The following is a 22,268-nucleotide window of genomic DNA, read 5'->3' as shown; positions in this document are numbered from 1 at the left end:
TGGGCGGAGCTTAGGTTGCAGAACGATTCCTCTGGCCGCTCCCCTAACGTTAGTTTGCAAGTTTTGTTAGCTTGTTTATTTAACAATGACTGGAGAAAATCCGATTTTATCTTAATGTGCAAGTCTCACTGTCCAGGACCGCGATTGTTATTTGCAAAAGTTAATTTTAGCGGACAGAACCAGATTGGCCGACCCGTACACACTCACTCAATGGATGGATGATCTGACAGGATTAACGCTAACGCTAGACTACCTCCGGTTGAGTGGCCTGACTTCTACACCTATCCGATAGAGAAACCAAGCGTAGAGAGAAACTGAGGGCATATACATCTTTAGATGACTATAACTATGTGATGAATGGTCACGTACAAGACTTGTGTGGTACGATCCACAGTTCTGCCTAGCTAGTGCCAAGAAGACGACAATGTAAAAAGTGACATTACGGTGCAATTTTAATGATGTGAATATTTTCTAGAAATAAAAATTCCAGATACAGCATATTCATTTTTCATTGATTCTTGCACCCAACAACACAACAAGATGACATTTAATAATAATAATTATAATTTAAGCTCCTTATTATATAGCCAAATCTGTGCTGGTTTGTATTGGCCGCCTGCAGTTTTCCCTTTGTTTTGCCTCCAGCTAGCGCCGTGACGTAACTGTGACGTCGGCTCGAAATTGGTCTATAGGGTTACATAAGTAGCCTGGTTCCCAGAGAAGGGAACGAGACGCATTGTCAGTAGCTGACACAATGGGGGCGCATCCTGCGGAACCTGGTGTCTAAAGCACGTGTGAATTCACTCCAATCTTATTTGCTGGCGGCAGACCAATGACGTCACATGGAGTGCCCGGGCGTATAAAAGGTGCTTGCCTTACACGTCATCAGATTTTAATTGTCTGAAGGAAGACGCGCAGGCATACCCTAAGCATGGGAACACAACCCAGCATCAATATGCTTCTCAGGGAACCGGGTTACATTCATAACCCTAAGACATTCCCTTTCAAGGGAACTCACCGCTTCGTCAGGAGCTGACTCTATGGGGACGTAATACCCACTATGCCATGCTGACCAATGCCTGCCTGTGCACTGTGAAAGTCACCACAGCAACCACAACCTTGTCAGACATAAGCACTGGGCATCAATGGGACTCAATGGGCCTCAACCTGGAGAAATCTAAATGCATTAGAAACCAATTCGGACGCATCATGTGACACCACAGGAAAACCCTGAAGCCTCTATGTTCAGCAGTTTATGAAACGGAGACTCTTAGATTAGACTGGTCCGAGCCACAGCTACAGGACAGCCCAGAGCCCCTATGAGCAGAGCTAAGAGGAATACTATAGAGATAGCCTCAGCCAAGTCCATAGCACTACATTTAGCAGCCAAACCAGGCCATAGATGAAATTCGAAGTCACTCACACCAACTAGGCACCTGTATTGACAATTTCTGACACATTTGCTGAGGGAGGTTCTCTAGTTTTTGTTTTTGTGGGAGTGTCCGAAGCACTACGAGCTATAAGGTGCCCTCTTCTGGAAAGGGAGCTCACGCTCATTTGTATTTAAAAATGTTTTTGCTTCCACCCAAATAAGGGCATTTAGGGCATGTTATAATACATTATCTCTTGGGTATTTTGAGCTGAAACCTCACAGAAACATTCTGGGGACACCTGAGACTTATATTACATCTTGTAAAAAGGGGCATAATAGGTCCTCTGATAGATTGGGGAGGGTGACAGATGAGAGAGTGGACCATTTCGTGTGGCTTAGTCCACCTCATCTAGCGTCTGTTCAGCTCTAAACCATGAGTATACTAACCAAGCCTTGAGAGGTGAGCCTATGAAAGAGTGAACAGAGACCACATTCAGTTTCACCTATCTGGACTCATAAGAATATCCGTCAGTGAGCACAACCATGCTTTAATCCCAGACACTGGACTGGGGAGGGTAAATCTCAACCCTACAGACGCTGTTATCACTGCAAGTTCACCAAGGAAGCGTGCACTATCACCTCCTACTCTGGACAGGGATACAGATAATAAGTGGGACTTTTACAAAAGTCTTCTACAGTATATTAATCTGCCCATTCCTTGAGAACTTTTGGGAAAAATGCCAACATTGAGACAATGTTTTTACACTAACAGCTCTCTGCTGAATATGATGAAGAGGGAACTGATGGAAGTGCTGTAAACCATAGCTTTTTAATCCATCAAACCTCCTCTTCCTCGAGGCCACATTCTGCCTAACCCCTAGATATACTGGAGGGAGGGCACCTTATAAAAGTGATCTTTTCACCGCGACTAACACCTTCAGCGTCCCTCAGAAGCCTTACATCAGATGAGCATGCTAAACAACAGCACTGCTCTGGACCAGATAAGAAAGCGGATCACCTCATCTCACCGCGACCTCACACTCTCAATTAACATCAGTCCATCCTCTGGACTTAAGCCCCAGAGGAAAATGCTGAACAACAGCATAAGATAAGATAGTGGATCGCATAATCTCACTGCAACTTCACGCTCTTAAAATTTGTCCATACTTTGTGCTTAAGCCCCGCCAAAAGCAGGATGTAAGCATTAAGCTGGGTTCTCCTAGAGAAGCGCGCAGACGTTAACTGTGTCCACACTCTTTTCAAGCCTAAAAGCTGAAGATATCTTCAGTAGGAAAACTCCCACAGGTCCATGAAGACAAAAGCAACATCAGCGTAAGCTGATACACCACCCTCGGGCAGCACTGCTGAGAGGGGATTGGGCAGATTGGGCAGATCCCATGATGTGCAGAGACCCAATGGCCACATTTGCCTTGCCACAAGCCGCAAGGAGGCGGACTCATTTGATAACACCCGCCTCTACTCTACCAACCTGCAACACCACGATCGAAGGATCTTAACTGAGAGGAGCAAACACTTGACTCTCATCCCACAAGAAAAGAGTCAAGCGAGAGGGGAGCTCCCTCACCGAGCTTGCTCTACTGCCATTACCAAGGCAGGAGCCTCCAAAGAGGATGCAGCAACAGGGAGAGAGAGCAGTTTACTGAACTGACATGAGAGCAAGAGAGCTAGCAGGAGAAGCCCAAGAAGGGAAAAACTCCTGGCAGACTCCTTCCCACGGTCTGCCAACAATTCCTATGATTGGTCCCGCTCTGCCACCTCGGCAGCTGCGGGACCCAAACCGCAAGGTGCAGATACTCAACTTTCAACCCTGAAGAGAGAATCAAGCAAGAACAGAGTTTCTTACCAAGAATGATTCGCAATGAGCGCATCCAGTGTCTGGTGGCTCTGTTCCATACAGAACTTACAAAGTCCCTTTAAGGCAAGTCATTTCACTCTGCATCCATCTTTGAAACGCCTCTCAGGCAATGCACATGTGCAGTCATAAGCGGATGTCTTAGAACATTGTTTCTATAGCAACCAGATATTCTAACGGCAGCTGCAGTGACTTTACCAATAGGCGATTGGCTCTTTTATTATAAGGCGGGACATATTCCGCCATATTGTGCATTGCACTTTCTCCCATTCATAGTAATACGAGTGCACCGTCTTTGCATATCTTAAGTCGTTGCTACATATTAGTGGTGGAAGTTTTGATTTTTTCCAGAGATATGTTCATTTTCAGTTCGTTCACCAAAATTATTCGTTCTGATTCGTTCAGTGACAATTTCTTCGTATTACATAAATACACCAGCAGGTGGCGAAAAAGAGTGTATTTCGTGCTATGTCTTAAGCCAACGAACGTAAGTGGTTCAGATTACCAAAGCACAAGGTTTTCTTGCATAGTTAAGATTTTGATTGTTTGGTCAGACATTTACACATTCATAAATATGGGATTATATTAGACGTTAAGTTATGTTCTGTATGTTAAATATGAATATATAAACAATATTTGCATCCGCTTTCTGCTGAATGCGATTGAATCACATGCTAAACGACCAATCTCTCTGGTACTATCATTCATTTCATTCACAAACTAAATATACTATTCTAACTCATCTTGCTCACTTGGGGAAGTCATCTTGGCAGATAAAACTACTAAAAGTAAACTGACAAAAAATATAACAATTGGACAGTGAGCAAAACCTGGTTAGGCTTTTGTTATAGCTGAAGGGACAGCTTTTAGTGCTCACTGAAAAATAAGGTGTTGCCTGTTTATATATTTTTTAAACAAGGACTGAAACTGTCATTATTTTTAACCTCATTTCTGGTCAAGCACAGTGTCCAGATAACTCTTTTAAAAACACTCTTTTTGTCTGTGTGTTTGTGAGTTAGTGAAGTGTCACAAGTTCATTAACAGATGTGTAAAATATTTGGCAGTTGGCACACTCATGTTTATTGTTGTGGGTGTGGTGTGGGATGGATCTTTGAAGACTCTGATAATGACCCGAGAACTTTTCCCATATGGACATTTCTGGTTTGAACATACTGCTGGTACCTGCACACTGAAATCCCGCGCTATAGGAGTCCTTTGGCTGCTCCTATAGATTATTCCTTTATCTGTCTGTCATCTCTCCATGGAAACCTATAAATGGACTCATTATTCTCAGTGAAAAGAAGAATCGTCACAGAAAAAACACCTCAATTTATACTTTACCCCCTGGGAGGGGTTTTAGGGGTTTGAGTTGCCGAAACCCCCAAACCTAGGCAAAAAGGATCATACAATGAACATGAATAGGACAGGCATAGGTGTCTCCGAACATGCTGGAGCAAAATTCTGCGTGGAGAGGATCATCCTGGATGAACTCAAACTAGAGGAATTAGCTAAACGGCAGACTGAAATCCACAGGCCCTCTATAAAGCAGAAGATCTGTGACTCTATGAGGTAAGATTCAAAGACACAAAGTGTGTTGTTATGCAAGAAAAATGATGCAGCCCCCTTTATGACTTGGGTTGGATATCATTTAAAAAAATTATCAATTCTGATTCTGCTTATCGATTATGATTCTTATCTACTCCTATTTTTTCCAATTTGTTAAAAAAAAAACACTTGGATATCATTCACATTTATTCTAAATGTGTTTATTGCAAAACATTTCATTGTAGCTGAATACCATGAACAAAAATCAACAAGCTTAAGAACACTTACACAAGAAACTTTTGCCTATGGTTTAAAAAACAACTAGCCTAACTAATATAAAATTCAAGCATTATTAAAGACAAGTAAACACTAGTAATAAAAAAATAATAATAATAAACAAATTAGCAATTGCACAAATAGATGCAACTGAACAAAGATATGATTGAAATAAACAGTGTTATAAGATTTTCAGGCATTCAGGTATACAGAAACTGTAATCTAATGTGAAATAACACTGCACTTTATAAATAAAATACAAATCACAAATATAGAAAGTTATTCAGTCAAAAACAGCGAGGGAATTTTCTCTTTGTCTTTTATTGTTTGATGTGATTGTAGAGATGGCCGCAGGAATATTAGCCCGCTGTCACTTTAAAAGCCATATACTGTTAAACATGCGTTTTCTTTGTCAACTATTTACGTACACTTGAGATATAGTAATCGGTTGTGTTTTTACGAGGACATTTGACATTTTTGTGTGTAGTTCAAATGCAAAAAACGTGGAAGAGAACTATCAGTTTCGTGCGATGTGGCTTTCTGTGCGCACAGTTTGGATGTGTACGCAGTACAGGAAACAGTGTGCGGGTCTTCTTGCGCTTGATTGGTTTAAAATCACATTCAAATCACTTTTTCTGCATGTGAGCATGTTTTGAATGTGTGCACATCACAGAAAACAGTGTGTGGGTCTTCTTGCACTTGAATGGTTTTAACTCATGTTAAAATGCACACAATCAATAAAAAGAATTGACATGTGCGCATCTTATCGAATGTCCGGTTTTTGGAACCGGTTCTAAAATGGAACCGGTTCTCGATACCCAACCCTATTTATGACCGATATGTGACCTGGTACATTTGCACTTAAAATTGAATTTGAATTTTTATCATCAATCAATCAATCACTTTGTTTTAAAAATGTAAATTAATCGATCAATCAATCTATCTATCTATCTATCTATCTATCTATCTATCTATCTATCTATCTATCTATCTATCTATCTATCTATCTATCTATCTATCTATCTATCTATCTATCTATCTATCTATCTGTCTGTCTATCTGTCTGTCTTTAATGAAATCATTAATGCATTGGATATTGTTGCTGTTAGTTAATAATGCCAAAGAAGATTTAGAGTTAAACTATTTTCCATGAACACATTCTATAAAACTGTTATTCTTTTTACTGTCTGCAAGGTGCTCTGTAGGACAGTGGAAGATTTGGATTGTAACATGGATACCAGTTTTGTCCTGGATCCCCCGGTATTCCTTTCAGGAGAATGGACTTGGTGACCTGGTTTCAGGTGTCAGTGTGGGAATCATGCATCTGCCTCAGGGTCAGTTTACAAGTTCAAGTTACAAAGCAAAACATTAGATAAAAATTCTCAAAATGTTCTTTGAAGAATAAAAAAAAAAAAAACGCTGACAAAACCACATTGCTGGGATGTCCCCAAGAAAAATGGTTGAAAATCGTGATAAATAATGTTTTAATTAAAATATAACAGCAGAACTGAACAGGAAGTCTCTAAAGAGATACATTATAGAGTGGGTATAAAAAGTATACACACCCCTGTTAAAACAGCTGAAAACATGTAAAACATGAAGCAAAGATAAATCATGTGAGAACTTTTGCACGTTTAATGAAAAAAATTGCAACCTTTATTGCCACTGAAAACCAGTGACACATTTTAAGAGGAAAAAAATATATACAGTATATTCCTGGAATAACTCACTGCATACAGCACACACACTTTGGACATCTTGACATGGGAATATTTTCCCACTTTTCTTTGCAAAAACACTCTAGTCTGGTAAATTGCAATGACTTTTTATATCCACTATAAGCTTGTCTGTGTGTTGATTGATACTCAGGTATGGCATACGCTCTTTTGGCTTCTGTCCCACCTGTGTTTGGTCTCTACACCTCCTTCTATCCTGTACTGGTGTACTTCATCTTTGGCACCTCTAAACACGTCTCCATAGGTGAGGGGAAGAGAAAGAATGTAGCTAAATGTGTAATGGGATTTTGTATTTGATACAAAATACATTTAAAACATCTACTGTAATACTTTTACCAGCAATAACACGCATAATTCTCATACATACTGGATGATATATACATAGCCTACATTAGGCTACAATAATAATTTCTGACAGTGGGATTCAGTAAAAACACCCAATTTGCGCGCTTTCAATGCATTTTAGGAACCTTTGCGGTGATTAGCATAATGATCGGGAGCGTCTCAGAGCGATTGGCTCCTGAGTATCAGTTTCTGACCAATGGGACAAATGGATCAGTCGTCATGGATACGGAGGCGCGAGACGTGCAACGGGTGAAAGTAGCCGCAGCAACAACGTTACTATGCGGAATCTTTCAAGTGAGTCTTGCAAATGAAACAAGAATATGAAAACAAACATGAAAATACAAAAGAATGAGAGAGTGAGCAAAGTAACCAAGCAATGAATAAATGTGTGGGGGAAAACGCATGAAGGAATGTGAAAAACAATCAAATAAATAAATAAGAAAATAAAAGAATGAACAAACAAACCAGCGATTTATGTAGAAAAAACAAAACAATAGATTTTGAAACCAATGCAGTTCCTCTATGTAATTTCAATTATTTTTCAAAAGTGTTTTTGTTAATTTCTTGTTGTGTCTTTTTCTGTAGGTTTTATTGGGTCTGGTTCGGTTCGGGTTTGTAGTGACGTATCTCTCCGAGCCGTTAGTGCGGGGCTACACGACAGGCGCGGCCACTCACGTCATCATCTCTCAACTCAAATACATGTTAGGAGTTTCGCCCAGACGATTCACTGGACCCCTGCAGCTGCTTCATGTGAGTATTTCAGTATATCTTGGAAACTAATTACGTAAATATAGCATGCGTTAAAAAAAATAGCATGCGTTAATGCTGACTATTCACTTATTTAAATAAAATAAATGTAATAGATAATAAAAGTTTTTCATTTACATTATGTAAATGAACATTTATAACTGTATGTAATGTTCTTGTTTTGGTTAGTAGCCGAGTCAGGCTATCATTCCTGTATTCTCCTGAGTATCAGTTTATTCAAATAAGATATTGAATTCTCCGTTGTAGAGTTTACTGACCAGCAGTAAGTAACTGAATGCGGGAATAACATATTATTAATTATATCCCAGACAGCAACATAGTGTTGGCCCAGATCTGGCCCATCTGGTACCACGTGGATCCCACACGTACCAGATGTGGGCCGGATTAGGGCCGACACATTATGTTGCTTAATTGGAGAAAGTGGAACACACAATATGGTGGAATAAGTCCAGCCTTCTAAATAAAAGAGCCAATAGTCTATTAACATAGTCAATACTAATAACATAGCATCTCAATATTTTAAACATAATGTTTTAATTAATGAGTTTAAAGGTATGGTATGTCATTTAAACAACCATTCTCATCCTTTGGCGTCATATGTGACGCCATATGACAAAACGGCGAAATACTAGGCACATGGCACCCTTTATCGTCAATATAACACGTACTGTGATGGGTAGGTTTAGGTGTGGGGTAGGGTCTGCGTCTCATATTCACGCTAAAGGATGCCAGTCAACTTTATGACGCCTTGGGTTCGCGTGTTATATTCACGCTAAAGGGTGCCATGTGCGTAGTATTTCGCCGTTTTGTCATATGGCGTCACATATGCCGCCAAAGGATGAGAACGGGCTCGTCATTTCAGACAGGCTAGCAATAGCATGCTAGCTAATTTGAAAAGTCACTGCACTAATATGCACTCAGATAATCCATATTAAAGACCATAGGCGTAATTTGCGGGTGGGACATGTCCCCACCACTTTTTGCCAGGGTCGATATTGTCCCCACCACTTTTTAAAACATCTCGAGGCACAGATGTACCAATACAAATAAATAAAACATCTCCAGTTAGCAAAGCAATCATTTAATTCGTTTGTTAAATAAGAGGCGATCTAGCGCTGAAATGTGTTGTTTTTGAAATCAAGTGATCAAAGTGGTCGTTGCCACTGCGATCGGTGGCACGGTTACAGCGTTATCTCGTGGCTCACGCACAGTCTTCACACGGACGCGCGCTTCAATCCGTTCCGTTTAACGGATTGCACAAAACAAAATGCACACAATTTGTCCCTGCTTGATATAATACAACCAATGGAATATTCGGTTTTGATGAGGAAAAAACAACAACTATACGAGTCCGGATTAGAACCCAGAACCTCTGACATGCTCGGCAAAAGTTCTGCCACAGGACCATTAAAGTACACACATATGATTGTCGGATCTATGTATTTATTCCACGACAATTCTCTGCAATATTAGATCTCATTAAATGACCAATTAAACCCAATCTCCCATTTAACTGGACATCGTAATGCTATTGTACCCATATATCTGATTTTGCATCGTATTAGCATCCTATCCGATATCCGATTTACGTTTCCTAGTCTGAGTCCTTGTCTAGTTTTGAGTTTATCTAATAAAGTGTGCTGCACTTGGATCCTGCTTCCTCCTTGCTTCAACCGCTTCGTAACAGACACATACACACACACACACATGTCCAGACCACTTTTTAAAACAAAGTTACACCACTGTTATAGACCTCATTGTTTTACACAATGGTGCACAAGTAGAATAATGAATGTCTCCCCTATAAATTAAAATTACAGACATTTTAAAAATACACATTTATTTTAAGGTGACGTAGTTACATTGTACTTAAATAAGTAGTGAGTAATATTAATTAACTACATGTACTTAGGGTTTAGCTTAGGTTTAGTTACTTGTAATTATGCATAACTTACTGTTATTAGTATAGTAAGTACATTCATTTCTCTCTCTCTTTCTCTTCAGACTCTGGTGGAGCTGGGCAGTTTAACACCGCAGACTCATATTCCCACTCTGGTGATCAGTCTGGTGGCTCTCGCAGCTCTGGTAATTGTAAAAGAGATCAACTCCTGCTACCGTCACAAATTACTCCTCCCTGTTCCCATAGAGCTCATACTGGTGAGTACATGGTGTGCCATGATTTTTCCGTAAACTCCAGTAGTATTCAAAACGTCAGATGCTCAGTAAACTACTTTGGGTGTATCTTTCCAGATTATTGCTGGGACTCTTGTTTCTCATTATACTGATCTAAAAGCTGTTAATGGTGTCGATGTGGTGGGAAGAATTCCCAGTGGGTAAGTGTGTGCTTCACATCACATACAGTACATAGGGATAGATTTTGAGTGGGTACTGAAAATTAAGCGGTTTCTTTTGAAACGCAGAAGGTTAGAAAGTATTCTTGGTGACTCACTTCTTGGTCTTATAATCTCTGTTGACTGACTTTGTTAAACCCATCAAAACAGTCTACAGAAAAGCACTAATCCCAAGCCTCGTGAAATTCCATCACTTACACCCTCACGTGTGAGATTTACTGGACCTTTGACTTCCTTCAAATGTGAGTAGCAAATATGATCCATCAGGGTTTTGAGGAACGTTTATTAGTTCATCTCTCGATCTACATTTTATTGCATAGCATTATATTTTTTGCCCCCACTATAAAAACTACAAAACTTTGGTCATAAAACTAAGCATTTAAATATCATCTTAAGACATTATGGGAGATATAGAGTGATACATTATATTTGTATGCATTTTATGTAAGTATCTGCTATATTATTATAAAGATCTAATTGATTTGCATTACTAGCTATCAGAATTTCATCTACATTTTTGGCCATATATCAGTAACTGCCTCAAATTGCAAATTTTTGCTCAGTTTTGGCCTCTGAAAAAGAATGAGCTTAATATTTTCCTGTATCATGAGCCATAAAAACATGCAAATATTTTAATATATTGTATAAAGGTTAAATAAACTGTTCCAATTTTTTATCGTTTTTTCTGACTATTATTATTACACATTATTTCACACGTCAGGCTTTACAGGGTTAAGACACACACAAAGACACACACAAAGGTCGGTTGGGAGAAATGACCTTTGCCCCATGCACCTAAAAGCCAAAGCTGTGTTAGTGATCTGTAACCTCTGACCTCTCCACAGGCTGGTGCCCCCCCGAGTCCCAGAGGTGGGTTTCTTCTCATCAGTGGTAGGAGACGCGTTTGCCGTGGCTGTGGTGGGATACGCCATCAGCATTTCTCTGGGCAAGACTTTTGCTCTCAAATATGGATATAAAGTAGACAGCAATCAGGTACAACATATTTCACCCAAAACCCACACGGGCCAACCAACCCATGTGGCACATATGTCTTTAGTACGCTTGTTCACATAGACATATCATGCTCTAAAAATGTAAGCACATTGAGCAGAGGTGAGAGTCTCTCATTGTCCCTCTGCAGGAGTTGGTGGCGTTGGGGTTCAGTAATGTCATTGGTGGCTTCTTCCAGTGCTACTCTGTCACTTCCTCACTATCTCGCAGTCTTGTCCAGGAGAGCACAGGGGGGAAAACACAGGTGATATTCCACTTGAGAAAAACATACAGTACCGCTCAAAAGAAGAAAAAGTGACCCAAAAGTGACAGTAAAGACAGTTAAAATGTTAGAAAAAAAACTTAGCAGTTCTTTTGAGCTGATTTTTTTTATTTATTTTGGTTTCCACAGAAATATGAAGCAGCACTGTTTTCAAAATTGATAATAATAATAAATGTTTCTTGAGCATCAAATCATCATATAAGAATGATTTTTGAAGGATCATGTGACACTGAAGACTGGAGTAATGATGTTAGAAAAATTCAGCTTTGATCAATGGAATAAATTACATTTTAAAATACATTACAATAGAAAACCGCTCTTATATTTAAAAATAATTCTGTTTTTACTGTATTTTTGATCAAATAAATGCAGCATTGGTGAGCATATGAGACTTCTTTCAAAAACATTTCATAATCATACCGACCCCAAACTTTTGCACATGCACTATAAATATATAAAACATATGCTGTCTGTTATGCTCAACTAGAAATATACTTTTGTGTCATGTAGGTGGCTGGAGTGATATCTGCTGTTATTGTGCTCATTACAGTTTTAAAGCTCGGTTCACTTTTTGAGGAGCTGCCCGCAGTAAGTCATGCACTCAAATTACATTATGTGATTAAAATACTTGTAATTAATAAAACTCTGTAATTCAGGACCTCTCTCCAAACATTGGCATTCATTGGTGGCTCTTGTGTCCAGTGTTATTGTTGTTAACTAAAAAATTAAAGTTTTTTTTAAAAAATTAAAACAAATCAGTATGTTTTATTGTAGTCAGCCTACATCATTTACCAATTTTGTTCCTTCTACTGTTTATTTAATAAATTCCATATGAAATGGTTTGTCAAAATGACAGTTTGTAAAGGTGTGATTAATCTCAGTTTTTGCTAAATTATTAGAATAAATGCCAATTAAAAAATACTTCTGGAGCCAATGAAAGCTGTGTTTAGAAATTATTTATTTATTATTTTATTGATATATTTAATTAAATGTTTACATAATTTTAAATAGCCTATTTATTGATTGATTTAGGCTTCTTTTTTCAGATTAGTACATTAAAAATGTATTCCTTCATTTCGAATTAAGGAATTCACTCCTAATCCTCCATTTGGACATCAGAGCAATGTTTAAGTTGTTGTTTGTGTGTCTGTCATCAGGCTGTGCTTTCCACCATCGTGTTTGTGAATCTGAAGGGAATGTTCATGCAGTGTCAAGATATTCCTGCTCTATGGAAGAGCAACAGAGTAGATCTGGTGAGATCTGATCATTAAAGACTAATAAATTATGTCTGTCTCCTGTGTATGATACTGTGTCCCGACCATCTCTAGGACTTTTCACACTGCGCTTAACCCTGGGTTATCGTCGTTCTAAACACTGCTTTTAAAGGTGCAATGTGTAATATTTCGGAGGATCTATTGACAGAAATGCAATATAAGATCCATAACTATGTTTTCAGTGGTGTATAAAGATCTTGTATAATGAACCGTTATGTTTTTATTACCTTAGAATGAAACATTTATATCTCCATAACCGCGGCTCCCCCTTCTATGGAGGTCGACATATTGTGTCGTCATGTCTCTACCGTAGCCGACAGCGAACACACCGCGTTACAGAGCGCGTTTTGTCACTACCTTGAAAAATAAGTTTTCAGTGTTGTATAAAGACCTTACTTAATGAACAGTTATATTTTTATTACCTTAGAATGAGCAGTTTCTGTCTACACACACCGTGGGTTCCCTTACATTGAAATGCACCGACATGTTTCTACAGTAGCCCTAAACGGACAAACGAATTTCATTACAATGTTGCTCTTCGTGCAAGGAAGCAAGCTTAGTTCAGCGAATAAAACACTGACACAATGATGAACAAGTAACAATGATATTCACAATAAGATATAGTTTTACTGAATAATTAAGTAAACATAATTTCTTAATTTATCCTTGTAAAGAAACCTCATTGCTGAACTGCTACTCTCTGCTGTCTCAGAGGATGACATATTTTCCTGGCGGACACCGTAACTTTTGTTGATTGCAATTTGTAACCTCACCACTAGATGCCGCTAAAAATCACACACTGCACCTTTAACCGCGGTACCAATTGTGTAGTGTGAAACGATGAGGTGTTAAGATTGTTTCGACTAGATGCTTAGCAATGGACAACCAATTACATGCCTCATATTCAAATTGGACAGTCACCAAAACACAGTGTGTTATATAAACAGTAGGCTATTTTTCAATGTTTTGAGGGTAAAAATGTCAAATGGTGACACAAAATGTGACACTTGGAGTAAAGAAGAGACCGTTTCATTCTTACCTTTATAGTCGAAAAGACCATTTAATATAAACTTGATAGTAGGCTATGCAATAGGCCTATATAATACGAGGATGCGCAATGCTAGAACCTTTATGTAAATAGGTTGCATGCTGCATTCGTCCAATCAGTGACATTGACTCCACAAATATGCAAATAAGGACAATAACCTTGGGTTTAAGAGTGTACAATGAAATGTCTGCTTATGAATACCCATGATTAATTGTTAATCAGGGGTACATTATGAGCAGTGTGAAATGTGAGGCAAGATAACCCAGGGTTAGCTGGTGTGAAAAGCCCTTCTCTGTCTGTTCCTCTAGCTGGTGTGGCTGGGGACGTTTCTCTGTACTGTTCTGCTGAATCTGGATCTGGGTCTGGCAGCGTCCGTCATATTCACACTGCTCACAGTGATCTTCAGGACTCAGCGGTGAGCCAGTGTGAAAGTGTATTTGTGTGTCTATAAAGATAAAGGCTATTTATTTCATAACCATCCAAATGTCTTTCTGTCTAGTCCGAGGTACTCTTTACTTGGCAGGGTGCCTGACACAGAACTGTACTTGCAAACAGAGTCATATAAGGAGGTGAGACTTCCTTGCAGGCAAACTGCTCATTTATGTGTACTGTTTATGGAACTTCTATAAGCTATATTTGTGTTTCTGGTCAGGCTAAAGCAATCCCAGGTATCACTATCTTCCGTTCCTCTGCAATGCTCTACTATGCAAATGCTGAACTCTATAAAGAGGCCCTGTTGGAGAAGGTACCTCACACAACAGATGAACTACACACATGACTAAAGACATGAACAGCTTTCAGCTTGTCTTTCTTTCTTTCTAGAGCGGAATCAATGTTCCAGAGCTGAAAAAGAGGAAGGAAAAAAAGAGACAACAGAAGGAAAAAGATAAACAGGTGAGAGAGGAATGCTGTGATGAGGAACTCTTCTGAAAAGATGAAAACATGAGAGTTTCTGTCCAAATGCCACAGCGTACAGACAATCACATACACACATTCATCATTATTACACTACAACTTTGTGTGTTTGAAAAAAAAAAAAAAAAAAAAAAAAAAATATATATATATATATATATATATATATTTGTGAATCATTTTTCAACAACTCCTTACAAAAAATAAGTATAGATTACAGTAAGTTACTTTTATTAAGTATACTTAAAGAAATAGTTCACCTAAACATTATCCTAGGTGTATATGACTTTCTTCTTTTAAGCGAACACAATCAGAGTTATATTAAATAATATCCTGGCTCTTCCCAGCTTTGTAATGCATTTGAATAGAGCCCGAGATTTTGACGCTCCAAAAATCACATCCATAAATCAAAAAAGTAATCCAGTGGGTTAATAAATGCCTTCTGAAACGAACCGATAGGTTTTTGTAAGAAATATATCCATATTTAAAACTTTATGAACAGGGCTTGACATTAACTTTTTTTGCTCACCAGCCACTGTGACTAGTGGTTTTCCAAACTTACTAGCCACTCAGCATTTTCACTGGCCACAATTTTGACATTGATACCATGGGGGAAAAAATTATATTTTTAATATTATCAACATAATTTGGCAGCAGGTATACTAGGCTGATGTCACTTTAAGACCTGACACACAGACGCAGTAAAACATAACTGACTAATACTCGCCGAGACCGGCATTTTGACCAACAACACTTTTGACAAAAATCTATATATTATATGTAAAATTCAACCCGCCAAGGTGGCTTGTAGGAGTGACTGAGTAACCACTGGCTTCAGACGCTGTACGTGCGTTATCAAGAGAGTCGAGTTCTGGCGGAAGGGTGACCTTTGACCTGACGTATGACGTAAGAAGTAGCTCCTTTCTCTTATATCGAAATCCTTCACCATTTTTCTTTCAAACATCTTGTTTTAGACTAATCGTCACCGGCGTTTTGTTTTGCTCTATTGTCTGTTCTTCCGCATTCATCAATTCTCACCTAAGCTTACACTTCACCTACGTCATTCATCCTACGCCATACGTCCCCACACACTCTTACATACCTCTTTACAGAAACCTTTTTAAAGTTTTAGTTCTTTAAGATGCAAGCATGTGAAACAGTTTATTAAGCAGTTATGTTTCTTGTTCATAGACTGGAGTTCTGAGAGAGTTAGCGAACAGATTTCTGGTCTCCATGAAGAATGTGAGTGAATCTGTGCACCGCCAAAGAACGGAACATGAACACATCGCCAATGACATCGGCATAGCGACAGTAAGCCACGGTAACGTGAACCATGGCTTCCAGCAAGAGCAGGACTCTGAGGAGGAGGAACGGGACAACACACAGACACACTCCTCCAGCTGTGACAATGTGCAGGAACACACACACTCCATCATCCTGGACTTCACTCCTGTCAGCTTCATCGACACGGTCACCCTGAAAACACTGAAAAACGTAGGTCAAAACAAGTCACATTTATTTATAGGCCTATATATACCTACAATAAAGATTGTTTCAAAAGCAGCGTCACATTGATAAACACGACGAAAACAGTGTTAATGTTGTAAAAATAAAATTTTCAGCTGTAAAGCAGCTCTACAGAAGATAAGAGTAATGCCTGGTTCACACTACAGGAGTTTTAAAATCCTAACCGATATTGAAATCTGGTTGCAGCACACACTTAAGGAGAATCTTTGCAGATCTTCTTCCCTCAAATCTTAAACATGCTCACACTACAAGATTTGAAAATCGCAGCGCATCACACACTACACAATGTTATTAAGATTATCGTGCCAGAGGAAGCGCCTTGATATGATTCCACCATGATCATGTGATCTCACGCAACAGATCGGAAGCAGAAAAGTGGGTGTAAACTAAATATCTGTCCTTCATATCAAGTCATATTCATGAAAAGGTTGCCTTGACCAAGAAAAGCAAAATCTTTAAAAAAAAAAAAATCACCCTTTTAACATTTAAGGATATTTCTATGAATGGCGTCAGCTCTGGTCAATACAATAAATCAATGCCATTGATCTCTATCATGAAGTGATGCATCAGCTTCAGCGTTACCCATGCGCCAGATTGCTGCTCAGCTGAGTCTTATTAAGTGGAGCTTTCATTTTTTTAAAATTAAATATTAAAATAATTAACAGCTTGTTTCATTACATCCTAGAATGAATCCGATTTTTTTTACATTTTCGTTGAATGAACAATGACTCACTCAAAGGCAGTGCCTTGTCGCCACCTAGTGTCGTAACAGTGTAACTGGACTGAGTGACAGCCTGTCTATAACACGCAGAGACGAGCAATGACGATACTGGTGAAATATCAGCAGAAAGCCTCTCGTTAGGTGAAATTCGAGGATCGGGACTAACTGTTATATAACAATGATCTAACAAACTTATTGTCAGGTTTATGTTCTGTTATTATATTATGTGGACCCTTATTTTGACATCTTCTGTTTAGGCCTACTCCACTTTTTTTAGTTTCGGGTTCATTACTGAATATGTACTAGTCCTCGTGCCTGCTGACAACAGCGTAACACTTATTTATTTAGCAATACATAAATAAATTAAGATAATACTGCATATCACGCTGTTGAGTCACTCAAAATTACCTCAATGGAAATTCCTTCACCACAGCCCTACTTGTTTCTTATTGGCTATTGTGACAGTACTGACGTAATCACAATCTTGATCATCCCGATAAATATCAAACATGTTTGATATGATCGGGGCGAGCCCGATTTGTGTGAGAGCAGATCGGGAGGTGCAAGATTCGATCTGTGAACGCCTCACATTACCAGATAATCTGCGCCGAACATCGGAACCGATCGAGGTCCTCAACAAGATATTTTCTCCGATTCTCGGGAGGAGGAAATCGGGCATAAATCGGCCTAAAATTCCTGTAGTGTGAGCCAGGATTAAGAGAGATGGAAAGATAAATGAATGGAAGCTTGTTTCCACTATGGAATAATAAAGTAAATTCGATTTTATGTCTCGCAATTCTGACTTATCTTCTCAGAAAGAATTGAGAGAAAAAAAATTGTGTAATACAACTTTTTTCTGAATTTATAACTCAGTAGCAAACGCTCATGCTCCAACAGGGCCTCATGCAGTTTGTCGATTTACCCTTATTAGCAGATAATTCTGATTATGTTCAAAAATTGACACCTTTCTATCGTAGCTCTCCTCTCTGAGAAAACCTCAGACTGAAATCCTCATCGATCTAATGATGATTTCAGACTGTAGAAAAACTAGAGATCAGGTGTTTTCAATCTCATTTGAAATGAGCAGTGCTGGGAGTAACGCATTACAATCTTAATCTAAAATCAATAGCCTACTTAAAAAATTAACAATGTTTGTTATATACGAGTTGTCTCCTTGGATGTTACTTGATGTTACAACATTTTTACCTGCAAGAGTCTCCTAGGATAGAAGGAATGGATGGATATTCCGGTGCGACTTAGTATTTATGACTGGTCGTCGGCAATCTTTGTTTGGAGAAATAAATCCACATACATGGCTTGCCACTTGGTGGCAGTGTATAGGATGATGCACTAGTGTCCACTGTAGAAGCTGATGTGCAACTATGCCATCAAAACCCATGCATCTGCAAGAAAATGCTTTTTTGAATAGCTGTCCACTGTAGTGACCTCTATGCGTGAAAGGGTTAAAGTAAAGATTGTGAGATATTGCCTTTCTGAGGGAGAAAAAGCAATTACCTTTTTTATTCCATGGCAGAAACAAGTTTCCATAGTAGTGACATCACATGAGAGAGAGAAAAATTCATGCTGGAAAGAAAGACATGGTAATCTTCCTTCTAGATATTTCGAGACTTTGCTGAAGTAGATGTCACTGTTTACATCGCTGGATGTCAAGGTGGGTAAAATCTGATACAGAAATCTAAATAAATAACATTATTAGAATATGCTTAACATTTTATTCAACCGTCAACACCATGTTGTTGCTGCAGTGTGTGTAGTGCAGCAGTTGGAGCGAGGAGGATTCTTCTCAGAGTCCGTCTCAAAAGGGCGACTTTTCCCATCTATCCATGATGCTGTGCTGCACTGCCTGTGTCTGAGAGATCTGTCCTGCTCTGAGTTTGCTCTGGTGAGCCTGTGATCACACTGAGCGTTTCATCAATCTGTCTCCTGTCACATTCATGTGAACTGCTGCTCATTCACAGGAAAGGCCCTGCGCTATGAGGTTCTGACCAGCAGATGTCAGTATGTCCTCCTTCTTTGACTGATGTGCATTATGTGAAGACCCCGTGTTACCATGACGACCGGCATAAGGATGATATAAGTTAATGGATATTGACATGCCACAATGAAAACATCTAGTCATTTTGAGATATATGTGTGCAGGGCTGCAAACTATCACACATTCAGTGCATTCACACCACACAAAACATCTCGGAGCAGAGAGGACACTGACAACACGCAGACAGACAGGAAATATTGGGTTACTTTGATATGAAATAAAGTCTTATGCCTGGCTCACACTACAGGAGTTTTAAAATCCTAACCGATTTTGAAATCTGGTTGCACCACACACTTAAGGAGAATCTTTGCACATTTTCTTCCCTCAAATCTTAAACATGCTCACACTAAAAGATTTGAAAATCATGGCGCACCACACACTACAAAATGTTAATAAGATTATCATGCCAGATATGATTCCACCATGATCACGTGATCTCACGCAACAGATCGGAAGCGGAAAAGTGGATGTAAACTAAATATCTGTCCTTCAGATCAAGTCATATTTGAAAAATATGCCGTGACCAAGGAAAGCGAAATATTTTTTTTAAAAATTATCCTTTCAACATTTAAGGATATTTCTAATGAATGGCGTCATCTCTATGAGGTGACGTGTCAGCTTCAGCGTTGCCTTGCCCGTGCGCCGGAATGGGCAGCTGAGCCTTATATAGTGGAGCTCAAAGTTAAAATTAAATGTTAAAATAATTAACAGCTTGTTTCATTACATATATATTAGAATGAATCCGAATTTCTTTGTTAATTCAACGGAAATGTATGACACACTCAAAGGCAGTCTCTTGCCGCCACCTAGTGGCCTAACTGTGTAACTGGACTGAGTGACAGACTGTCTATAACACGCAGAGACGAGCAATGACCATACTGGTGAAATATCAGCAGAAAGCCTCTCGTTTGGTGAGATTACAGGATCGTAACTAACTGTTATATAACAATGATCTAACAAGCTTTTGTCAGGTTTATGTTCTGTTATAATATAACATAAACATGTTTGATATGATCGGGGCGAGCCCGATTTGTGTGAGAGCAGATCGGGAGGTGCAAGATTCGATCTGTGAACGCCTCACATTACCTGATAATCTGCGCCGAACATCGGAATCGATCGAGGTCCTCGACAAGATATTTTCTCCGATTCTCGGGAGGCGGAAATCTGGCGGAAATCGGCCTAAAACTCCTGTAGTGTGAGCCAGGCATTAGCTTTCAAATTCTGTCAATTTTGTTCCGAAATTCAAACAATAAATACCGTTTTGGCGCTCTTTAATGTGGCGTGACAGATCGCTGTAGATCATCTCTTCCTCTTTACTACTAGTTACAGCACCAAATAAACATGAATGAACATCAGAAGGTATGTAGAAAGATACAGTAAAGCTTAGCTTACTGAAGTGTATCATGTCTCATGTAATTGCTCAATCAGTGTTTCAACCTCGGAAAGAGGTCAGTAAAACAGCTTGTATACAAAGTACACGTAACGTTACATTTACCTCTGAAATTCAAAGACCAAAACTGTTAGTTACCAAGAAAAATTTACTCTAAATAAGAGCATTTTGCCAAATATGTGCACTATAGGCATATTACATATTCATTTTATTTTTACTCTTATATCATTCTATTATTTTAATGTTATTATAAAAAACCATACAATATCATAAAATATATCATAATGTTATTATTATTAAAAACCTTATAATTGTATACAAATCAGCTGTTAATTTTAAACTTTAATATTAAATTAATGTAACAGCTGACAGGGTTCCCTGTATAGTTTATCTTTACACCATTAGAGTTTTTTTTTAATCCAAATAAAGTTTAATTGAGATCGGAATCAAATCTGTGTTTTACTTTTTTCAATCACAGTACGTATATTAGTGATGCAAGTTGTGTGTTTTTTCAAATTTCTCACTCAAGCTGAACTCAAAGGTTTACAGCCCTGTATGTGTAAACTGTCTTGGCAGAGGAACTGACAGAAAAGGATATCATTTCTCAAAAGGCTTACAGAATTCATGATTAATTCAAATTAGCTTAATTGAAAACGCATATATTCATAATGCAACATGATTTATGTAAGTTTAAGTGTAACGCAAGTAAATGTAATTTGTTACTTTCCACCTCTTCTCTTATTTAAACAAAACGAACACTTAAACTTAAATCAGCATGATAAAAACTAATATAGTTTTTATAGTAGTTTAATCTGGATATATTATATATTATATTAATCTGGATTTTCGAAGTGTGGATCCGTGCACACTCTGAAGACTAATATTGCCCACAACCCATTGCGCTTTGGAGGAAGAGGAACTACAAACAAGAGTAAAAACTGTTAAAAAAACTACAAAACATGACGGATGTGAGGTCCGCGTAAACACTAGGGGTGCTTCTCATTTCTTATTTGTGCATCCTCGCTTCCTATCCTAGCGCCTCAGCTCCTCCCCCTGTAGGTTGTGAGGGAAGGACGCAAGGAAAGAAAATGAGGACGGAGGAATCGAATGAAAGCTTTTTTATACATTGGTATACTTGATCACTCGAGCGTCACTTCACAGCGTCATCAGCAGCGCTCAAAGGATCTGCCCTTATGTTGTTGAAGTTTGTTTATTTAAGAAATTCATAATGTATAATAATAAAGCAAGATACCCTGTTAAAATATGTGAGATGTGTGGTTTATAAAAACAGCAAGGTTAAAGTACAAATTCAAATTATTGTCACCGATGTGAAGGGGGAGGAGAATGTATACGTGAGTCACGTTTAGTCAATAAAACACTTCCGCATAGGATACACCTGTGTATCCTCGCTCATGACTCCTCTGAAAGCCTCCTGCTGACAGTTTGAGGCGATGTGTTCTTGCTGGTATTGCAAAATACCCCCGCACAGCGTCGTCTTCAGTACCCAAACATAACAAGAATTATTGATGATAACAGCCAGGTTTTTAGCATGACTGGCCGGTTGGCTCGCTAGCTACACCCGCGTGCGCGTAAGGAGATTCTTCACTACCGAAAATGTTTGAGCATATTTTCGATTCGCCATAAATTTTCGTAAAAATGGCAATATTTGAAATCAACACAGTAGATTTCTCGCATCAAATGCTCTCAGAAGTGAATTTAGTGATGAAATAGCATACGAAATTGTAGAAAAACGACTTACTGTTGTTCTGCCTTTCAGCTCCCCGCTCCTTCCTCGAATGCC

The 22,268-nt window shown here is 38.7% G+C and overlaps 1 protein-coding gene across 1 annotated transcript; it reads left to right on the top strand.

The window, feature by feature from the left end:
* Positions 1-4,420: 4,420 nt before the first annotated feature.
* slc26a6l2 (solute carrier family 26 member 6, like 2) lies at positions 4,421-20,643 on the top strand. The gene is made up of 20 exons (XM_077213950.1): positions 4,421-4,814; positions 6,261-6,400; positions 6,936-7,046; positions 7,269-7,441; positions 7,733-7,897; positions 9,920-10,072; positions 10,166-10,248; positions 11,112-11,259; positions 11,408-11,521; positions 12,050-12,127; positions 12,697-12,792; positions 14,170-14,276; positions 14,361-14,430; positions 14,514-14,606; positions 14,684-14,755; positions 15,965-16,267; positions 18,639-18,693; positions 18,788-18,924; positions 19,001-19,299; positions 20,282-20,643. The coding sequence occupies exons 1-19, from the start codon at positions 4,654-4,656 to the stop codon at positions 19,025-19,027; spliced, it is 2,286 nt and encodes a 761-aa protein (XP_077070065.1). The 5' UTR covers positions 4,421-4,653; the 3' UTR covers positions 19,028-19,299; positions 20,282-20,643.
* The last annotated feature ends 1,625 nt before the right edge of the window (positions 20,644-22,268 follow it).

The sequence above is a fragment of the Siphateles boraxobius genome, unplaced genomic scaffold, assembly GCF_051911475.1.
Source record: "Siphateles boraxobius isolate OS27281-9 unplaced genomic scaffold, OSU_SipBor_1 68, whole genome shotgun sequence".
Classification (NCBI taxonomy): Eukaryota; Metazoa; Chordata; class Actinopteri; order Cypriniformes; family Leuciscidae; genus Siphateles; species Siphateles boraxobius.
Note: the sequence above shows the minus strand (reverse complement) of the source record. Positions and strands in the feature narration are given on the sequence as shown.